We start from the raw sequence: 9,701 nt of genomic DNA on the forward strand, positions 1-9,701 counted from the left end.
CGCTAGGAAAATGGCATAGAGAGATTTTTGGCAATATAGACTTGCGGATTAACAAGTTTGAAGAGGAAATAAGGAAAGTAGATGATATGGCGAGTCATGGACTGTATGATGGAACAATGGAAGCTCGTCGAAAGGCACTCGTAAGCTCTTGTAAGAAATGGTATGTTAGGAAGGAAATCCATTGGAAGCAGATGTCACGCTCTAGGCATGCTAAGGAGATGGATAAAAATACTAGATATTTTCACAATATTGCCTCGGCTCGGAGGAGGAGCAATCGTATTGACGCCTTAAGAATCCATGGAAGACTAGTGAGGAACCAGGCCCGGATCAAACTGGCTATCAGGGATTTCTATAAGGACTTGTACCATCAGGAGATATCACCATTAATAGGAGTTCGGGATGGATTGGTTCGGAGAATAACTGAGGTGGAAGCAGCGGAACTAGAGTTGATGCCGACGGCAGAAGAAATAAAGGCTGCAGTATGGGATTGTGAGTCATCAAAAGCACCTGGGAGTGATGGGTATAATATGAATTTCATAAAGAAATGCTGGGTGGAAATTGGGAGGGAATTCACGGAAGCTGTGTTGGGTTTCTTCCAGTCATCTGTGTTACCTCAGGGCTCGAATGTTACTTGGGTGGCGTTGGCACCAAAATTCGTTGGAGCTACCGAGATAAGAGACTTTCGACCGATTAGTATGGTGGGCTGTGTATATAAGGTAATATCTAAGGTGTTGGTTAGAAGGATGCGGCAAGTGATGCCAGGGCTAGTGGGAGAGACTCAGAGCGCCTTTGTGCAGGGCAGGAAAATCCATGACGGGGCTTTGATAGCATGCGAAACTGTACAGTAGCTGAAATTAAGAAAAAGGAGCTCAACAATAATTAAGCTGGATTTTCAAAAAGCGTATGATAAGGTCAAATGGAGATTCGTGGATATAGTGCTGCAGAAGATGGGATTTGGTCATAGGTGGCGGGGGTGGATTATGGAGTGTGTGTGTTCTGCGTCAATGTCAGTTCTTATTAATGGAGCTCCAACTAAGCCTTTCAAAATGGAAAGGGGTTTACGACAAGGTGATCCTTTGTCTCCGTTTCTATTTGTACTTGTTGTTGATGTGCTGCATAGGATGATTGGGGAGGCGGTTAGGAATGGGCACATATCGCCGCTGTTGGTTGGACGAGATCACATTGAATTATCACACTTACAGTTTGCGGATGACACTATCCTATTCTGTCCGCAGGAGGAAGAGACAGTTAGGAATTACCAGCGTCTTCTGCGGTGCTTTGAGCTGATGTCTGGGTTGAGCATTAATTTTGAGAAGTCCAGTTTCATTCCGGTTAATTGTGAACAATGTTGGATGCAAAAAATGTGTCGTTTGCTGGGATGTAAGGAGGCTTCCCTTCCTGTTCGGTATCTTGGCATATCATTGGGAGCGAATCCGAGGCTAGTGAAGACATGGAAACCAGTGATTGAAAAGGTGGAAGAAAAGCTGAGTCTATGGAAGGCAAAGTCCCTCAATAAAGCGGGTAAGCTGGTTCTCATAAAATCGGTTCTTAACAGCCTGCCTATATACTATCTAAGCTTGTACAAGATGCCAAAGGCAGTTGCGGAGAAGCTGATTGCCTTACAACGGCGATTCTTATGGAGTAAAGAGGATGGGAGAAACGGTATGCCACTAGTGAGGTGGAAGGTGGTGATGGCTCCTAAAAAGGCAGGTGGATTGGGAGTGGGAGATGCAGTGCTTCGGAATACAGCCCTTCTGTTTAAATGGTGGTGGCAATTCTCAAAAGAGGAATGTCCCTTATGGAAGAAAGTAGTGTGTTCTTGCAATAATATGAATCCATCTGAGATGCTGTGGGGTCAAACTGTGCCTTCGAAAGGGGGTCCTTGGAGGGATATTTGCCAGCTCCAAATAAAGGAGCCACAAATAAGGGAGAAGATGATCAGAGGTCTATCAATGGATGTAGGAAATGGCAGAACAACCCATTTTTGGGAAGATATCTGGCTACCTGATGGGGCTTTGAAGGAGTTGTTTCCAAGATTATTCTCGATCTCAAACCTCAAAGGAGCTGTTATAGGGGACTGCGGATTTTGGGATGGACTAGAGTGGATATGGAGCTTCCAGTGGAGGAGGCAGCTGTTTCAATGGGAATTGGAGCTCTTGAACCAACTCCATGAGAGCTTACGGTCAGTAACACTTACACATGAGAGAGAAGATAGGGTCGTCTGGAAATTTGATAGAAATGGTACATTCTCCACGAGATCCTTTGTAAAGGTGATGCAGGATTCGGTCATCCCGGAGGCCATAACTAGCTATAGTTTCACTAGTGCTGTTTGGCGGGGCTTTGTCCCGCAAAGGGTGGAACTGTTTACATGGTTTGTGTTGATTGAGAGGGTGAATACTAAAGAACGACTATCCAAATTAGGAGTTATTGGTCAGCTTGATAATATATGTGCATTATGCGGTAAGGCTGTTGAGTCTGGATTTCATTTGTTCATTGGATGCGAGGTCACTTGGCAGGTATGGAGCGCATGGTTTTTCGCCCTTGGAAGGTCATGAACTATCCTAGGTACACTGAAGCAACATTTTTAGAGCTGGACGCATGCTGCACAGAGAAAATTAGAGAGAAAGAGGTGGTTGATTGGATTCTTCGCTGTAATTTGGGCAACTTGGTTAGAAAGAAATGATCGGGTATTCAATAATCATGGCTCAGGAGTGGTGGAAATCATCAACAGGTCCTTTACGCTATCCGATGATTGGATTGGTGATGCTCCATTTGGTTGTTGATGGCAATGCCGAAGATAACGAAGGGTTGAGGTGTCTCTTGCGGGTTTCGTAATACTTGTATTCGAGGTAACTTATACTTATGGATCTATGCTCCACTTTGTTGTGTTGAGCGCTTTTTCTTTCAAAAAAAAAGGTGAGTCACCTTGGTTAAATCATTAACCTAACATTTGATCCATCATCTTTCCATGGGTTGGATGGATTTGCCTGTGGAATTGTTGGAATTAATTTTCCAAAGGCTATGTTTGGATGATGCCATGAATTGTCGTGCTGCATGTCGCTCTTGGCGAAAGGCCGTTGACGCCATATTTTCATCTCAGCTTCCATTAATGCTCTCTCTTTCAAAACGGTGTGAAAACAACTATGGAAGCTTATCCGCCCCATGGAGCAACCATGATTCCACCGTGCTGACTCAAACATGGCCCCAAGGAATCAAAGCTGAAGATGTCGATAGGGTTCACTCGGTGCAAGGGTGGTTGATGTTCAATATATTTCATTATGTGAGCGACAAGGACCAAACTTTCTCTGAGCTTTCATTTTTCAACCCGTTTTCTCGTGCCAGATTCAAGCTTCCAAAACTGTTCTTGTTTTCTGGAAAGCCGTCTTATTATCAAGTTCGTGTTGCATTCAATTCTGCACCACCGGGATCTGAGGAGTTCGTTGTTGCTTTCTTGTGTGTGTTTAACTATCAAAAAGAATTGTACGACTTCATGAGACCAAAACATATGAAGCAAAGGCTAGCTTTTATCAAAGTCAAGCAATGATCATGGATAGAATCCATTGAAGCCGCTGAAATCTTCTATGATATTGAAGTTCATGGTGATAATAAACTGTATGGTCTTACCGTCAAACATAACACAAGTGTTGTGTTCGTGTTTACCCTAGATAATTATCGTGATGATCATGTCGTCGAACGATTGGTTATGCTAAATACCATAGAAGGTATTGTTCCTGGCACATTTGTTGTTGATTTCGAATTGTTCAAACGAAGTCATCAGATGGTAATGGACACTAGCACTGGGGAGTTGTTGCTAGTTCGTCATTTGGGAAGTAGATGTTTCTACGACTTATCAGTTCGTACAAAAGGGTTTAGTGTTTTTAAGTTGGACAGAAGCAATCTTAAATGGTGTGAAATTTTTGATATTGGTGATCGTTTCTTGTTCTGGGATTTCACCAAGGTGAGTCTTGTGTCTGCTAAGGGACTCAGACTTGCAGAAGAGTTTAAGAGGGGCAACTGCATATTTTTTTGCCATGTAAATACTCGCTGCCAGCAGCCGCCATATCGATTTAGTGATGGATTTAAAGAACATGATATGGGAGTCTTCTTCTTGGCTGATAGAACCATTAGTCATTTTCCAATTAGTTCTTCTTTGTCGATTTCACGTCGAAACATGTGGTTCAGTCCTGCTCCTTAATTATTTTGATAAGAAATTTAAGTTCTTGATTCCATTCTCTTATTTTTCTTGTTATTTTATTGTGTGAAGAAATATATGTTACAATTTGTTATATCTTAATTTTAATTTGGTAAAAAATTTATTAGCATGACGTTTATTTGATCTGGGAAATAGAAGATCAATGATTAAAATTAAAAAAAAAATATATATTTACTGTTTAAGAAAATATTTTTATAAACTTTTTTGATGTAAAACCCATCTTTCTTTTTACTGAAAATCATAAAAATGAGATGCATTTTTAATTCCATGTAAACAATATCAGTTTATCAAATATGATAAATTAATGTGCTAAATTAGCATGCTAATAATGAAAATGAGTTGAAAAATTAACGCGAATATCGATTATAATTTTAAACATTAATATTAAGTTAATTAAAATTTTATGAGTCAATTCGAGTTCCACTTTAAACTTGAAAATCTAAATTAAATATTAACTTGAAAATTTTATTTTTATTCGAACAAAGTCTCACAAAAGTATATTATATTTTGACTATTCAAGTAGTATTTACTAAGACAAAACCGGTTTAATTTTTCACATACAAATACAAAAGGATAAAAATTTGTGTCCAATGATAAAGAGGATACAAATTTATTTATTTATTTTTTTTTTTCATAAAATTCTGAAAATAAAGCATTTAAGATGAAAACAAAAAATAAAAATACAACTAAATCCAAGACAAAACTCTTTATTCTTATTATTCTTGTTATCATGACAATTTATGGTTTGATCTTAATTTTGACATAGCATAATGTTTATTTATCTTGATTTATTCTTGCATCTATATAGGCAACTAATATGAACAGGTTAGCCACCAACCATACTATATGTAAATACACAAGTTTTAACCTTTTACCTAACTTTAAATTTGTTCATTTGACCATGTATGTTTAGTTGTTTACATTCCTCCAAAAATTCACCATACAACCTTAGCTTCCATAGCTTATTTGATTTAATCTTGAACATTTTTTACAAATGATCCTTCTTCAAACTTCTATCACTTATAGGAAGTCACAATTTGATCATCTTGTGTCTAAATTAATTTTAATTTTTTCACACTAGTATGATAGTTCACTTGTTACCATAAATTAAGGATAATACAATTTTCAATTTAGGTACTTCTTTCTAACATATTTTCACCATTGTTGTGGTAAGGACAAAAACTATGTTAAAATCCCTGACATTCTCATTCCCTTAGAGTCCTGCCATAGTTCAAAGAATAATCCTTTTTCTTTTTTTTCTTCATTTTTCCAGAACATGCAAATGCAAGTTATTGATGAAATGTTGCAATCTTTTATACCTCTCAGACCTCGCTCTAAGCCTAAGATAGCCCTTTCCTTCTTGCTAACTTATAGCCTCCAAAGTTCTCATCCGCTCCCAATTGCACTTGCTATCCTACAATGGACTCTGTGTTCTGGCTGCTTTCCAGTTTCTCAGACACATGTTCTCCTCACTTCTGTTTGGTTGGTGTTTTCCAATTCTCTTTAATACTGACGATATTTAATTTTCCTTTTCAGGATTCCATTTCTTCCGAGAGAATAACTATGGAATTCAGTTTGTGTTTTATTTTATCTATGTAAACTTACAAATTGCCTTTGCAATTCTGGTGGCTGCCCTGTTTTTGAATGTTAAGACTGCTACAGGTTTGATCAAATTCGTTTCTGAAATTGTAGAGTCTATAATTATTTATACATGCTTTCAAAATTTAATTTCTTTTATTCATATCTGATTAATGGCCTGTGTTTTTCATAATTGCAGTTACAGCATATATAGTTGTCTTCGGAACTGGACTGGTAGCTGCCTTTCTTTTCCCAGATTTGATGAAGAATGATCTATTTCCAAGTAAGTTAAATGGCTGAAGAAGGAACATTTCATATTCAAGGCGAGAATGAATATGCTAAGGTTTTGGGGGGTTTGGGTGCGTGTAATACACACTCATTTAATGGAATTGGGTTTTTTTGTGATGGAGCAGCTTGGTTGGACTTGAATGAAAAATTACATAGATGTGTTGGAGAAAACTCGATATAGCATTAAGGCTGAATTTGACAATTTTGAGGGGAACTCAAGGAGGAGAAGGAAGCAACGGGATTCTAAGAAGGATCTGTTGACTGAATTGTTTGAGACAAGTATACTTGACCTATCTGACTGTGTGCTCATAACTTCAATGATATGACAGATTACTTTGATGTACACACTCTAAAATATTTTTGAGACGCATGATCATGATATGTGTGTGTGTGTGTTGTGGTGGGGTAATGGCATTGGTTCTGGATTGTTTAGACAAAAGGTCCCTCTTGTGCACAGTTAAATATAATTCTATTAATTTCCTCTTCTGTCTGTGTAATTTGTCTCATTCTCCTTCCTAATTTAATCTTTTCTCCCAAAAGAAATAATGTAGATATCTTAAGAGTTTAGTGTTCTAAACTTCATAGCTCATTAATAATTTTCGTCTTCTCTTGCAATTAGTGATAAGAATTATATTTTGTTACTTCTTTCTGGTAATAATTGGCTCATTCCTTGCCCTTTTTACTATGTAGATATAATAATATAATGCTTATACATATCTTTGTTCTTACAGGATATTGATGTAGATACTCATTACAAAAATTATAGCGTAGGTGTTAGAAAATCTCTTGATGCTTGGTCAGGTTCACAGATTGATTTGGGTCTGGTATGTATTGCTCATTTTCAACAAAGGACGACACTAGTGTGCAGCATTAATATGAACAAATGAGGGAATGAAAAAGCTGAAACTCAACTAAAATGTTATGTTAGGCTTGGAAAAATTGATGAATTGCAACTTGTTAGTCAAGTTTAATTGCTTTCCTTTTAGAATTTTTTCTGCATAAGTTTTCAAATTTCTAATCCCTTGAACCTACGTATATCTTAACACTGCTTTATTATTTAATAATTCTCAAGAATTTTTTTTAAACAACCTAAACAATAAATTAAAAAAAAGTTAATTTTAATTTTAAAATTTAAATCAAATTTAAAATTAATTATATATAATCCTTATTTTAAATTTGATTTTCAATACCTACAAACCTTTCCTCCCACATCCGCACAGCGCCCCACCACTGTTCCCCACAACCCCTCGCCTTCTCTCGAGCCACCGCACTCGTTCTGGCTTTCTCGTGCATCTGCGGCCACCGCACGCATCCGTGCTTCGTTGCGCCTCCCCAACTGCAGCCCAGCCTCGTTGCGCCTCCAACTAACATTTTATCCATCATCTTCCGATGGGTTGGATGGATTTGCCTCTGGAACTGTCGGAATTAATTTTCCAAAGGCTATGTTTGGATGATGCCATGAATTGTCGTGCCATATGCCGCTCTTGGCGAAAGGCCGCTGACGGCATATTTTCATCTCAGCTTCCATTGATGCTCTCTCTTTCAACACCATCTGCAACTCCATACACCTGGCCATGGATCTTAAAATCAGATAACAACAACTTTGGAAGCTTATCCGCCCCATGGAGCAACCATGATTCCACTGTGCTGACTCAAACATGGCCCCAAGGAATCAACCGTATCGATAATAGGGTTCACTCGGTGCATGGTTGGTTGATGTTCAATATATTTCATTATGCGAGCGACAAGGACCAAACATTCTCTGAGCTTTCATTCTTCAACCCGTTTTCTCGTGCCAGTTTCAAGCTTCCAAAGCTGTTCTTGTTTTCTGGAAGGCCGTGCTATCATCAAGTTCGTGTTGCATTCAATTCTGCACCACCGGGGTCTGAGGAGTTCGTTGTTGCTTTATTGTGTGTGTTTAGCTATCAAGAAAATGTGTTAATGAGACCAGAACATATGAAGCGAAAGCTAGCTTTTATCAAATTCAAGCAAGGATCATGGATTGAATTGGAACCCATTGAAACCGCTGAAATCTTCTATGATATTGAAGTTCATGGTGATAATAAACTGTATGGTCTTACCGTCAAACATAAAACAAGTGTTGTGTTCGTGTTTACCGTCGGAGATAATTATCGTGATGATCATGTCGTTGAACGATTGGTTATGCTAAATACCATAGCAGATATTCCTGTTGGAAGATTTAATTTTTGTCGTACATCCTTCAAACCAAGGCATCAGATGGTAATGGACACTAGCACAGGGGAGTTGTTGCTAGTTCGTCATGATAGATGGGATGTTCTAAGTAGATGTTATGATTTAATTTGTACCAGGGGGTTTCGTGTTTTTAAGTTGGACAGAAGCATTCTTAGATGGTGTGAGGTTTTTGATATTGGTGATCGTTTTTTGTTCTGGGATTACACTAAGGTGAGTCTTGTGTCTTCTAAGGAATTCAGAGTTGCAGAACGGTTTAAGAGGGGCAACTGCATCTTTTTCTGTCATGCAAATACTCATAGGGAGTGGAAATCTCCAAAACCAGATATTCAAGATCAATTTCGATTTAAAGAACATGATATTGGTGTCTTCTTCTTGGCCGATAGAACCATTAGCCATTTTCCAATTAGTTCTTCTTTGCCATTCTCGCTTCTGAACATGTGGTTCCGTCCTGTTCCTTAGTTAGTTTGATAAGAAACTAGGCCACTCTTGGTTTGTATTTTCATTTTGAGTGTTGAGGAAGGTGGAAATTCACCTGCAGTCCACTGTAGGTGAAGTTGCTTCTGGATGGATGGTTGACACGTGTTACTATATGATTTAAAAAAAAAACTGATTTATTTTATACAAATGGTTTATTTAAAAGAATCGGTTTAAATAGATCAAATAACTGCCTTTAAAATAATTTCAATTCTTTCTGCGTGTTATTCCTAAATTCTTAACAGATAAATTTGGTATGTTCTTCTTCTTCATTCTTATTGACCAATTTTTCTTTAAATTTATCTGAAATTTTTATTTATTTAATTTTCGTCAAATATATGTATACAAATTGTTTGAAAAAGTAACATTTAGTATTCTGAAAAAGAAACAAAATTCACGTTTTTTTTATAAGAATGGCATAAATAGTATCATCTGTCCTTTTTTTTATCTCTGTTTCTATCTTCTTGATGAGCTTTGTTTTGTTTCCCATAACTTACATTTTCAGTTGCTTTTAAATTAAGTTGTAAACAGATTTTAAATTAAGCTTTAAAAATATGTTCAATTACAAATTTACTGTTAAATTAAATTTCATGGTAATCAATCAATTAACTTTTATTTTACTAATAAATTATTTTCATGCAAATTATTGTTGATTTTTCAATATTATTCTATAAATAAATTATTTTTTTAAGATAATAAGACGATAATTTACTTGTCTAGAAATTATGATTTCATTATCATGCACGTTTTTGTGTTTTTACTTACTAACTAGAATTTATTTTTAATAAAATTAGAATTTATTTTCAATAAAATAAAAGTATCTAATCAAAATATTAATTTAGTCTCTTTAAATAATTGAACATAATTTTTAATAAAATTTTTTAAAATAAAATCAACCCAAGAATAGAGGCAAAAAAAGAACAACTAATGAAAA

At 36.7% G+C, this 9,701-nt stretch overlaps 2 protein-coding genes and 1 long non-coding RNA gene across 3 annotated transcripts; all 3 read left to right on the plus strand.

The window, feature by feature from the left end:
- The first annotated feature begins 2,968 nt into the window (after positions 1-2,968).
- On the plus strand, positions 2,969-4,195 carry LOC107628031 (putative F-box protein At5g66830). The gene is made up of 2 exons (XM_016330835.1): positions 2,969-3,455; positions 3,567-4,195. Exons 1-2 carry the CDS (start codon positions 2,969-2,971, stop codon positions 4,193-4,195), a joined length of 1,116 nt encoding a protein of 371 aa, XP_016186321.1.
- Positions 4,196-5,490: 1,295 nt separating this feature from the next.
- LOC110269106 (uncharacterized) lies at positions 5,491-6,562 on the plus strand. The gene is made up of 2 exons (XR_002358199.2): positions 5,491-5,875; positions 5,991-6,562. It is a non-coding gene; the product is annotated as an uncharacterized LOC110269106 (long non-coding RNA).
- A 906-nt stretch (positions 6,563-7,468) lies between these two features.
- Positions 7,469-8,752, plus strand: LOC107628032 (uncharacterized). The gene has a single exon (XM_016330836.2). It carries the CDS (start codon positions 7,469-7,471, stop codon positions 8,750-8,752), a length of 1,284 nt encoding a protein of 427 aa, XP_016186322.2.
- The last annotated feature ends 949 nt before the right edge of the window (positions 8,753-9,701 follow it).

The sequence above is a fragment of the Arachis ipaensis genome, chromosome B2 (genome assembly GCF_059453495.1).
Source record: "Arachis ipaensis isolate K30076 ecotype BB chromosome B2, ASM5945349v1, whole genome shotgun sequence".
In the NCBI taxonomy this organism is placed as follows: Eukaryota; Viridiplantae; Streptophyta; class Magnoliopsida; order Fabales; family Fabaceae; genus Arachis; species Arachis ipaensis.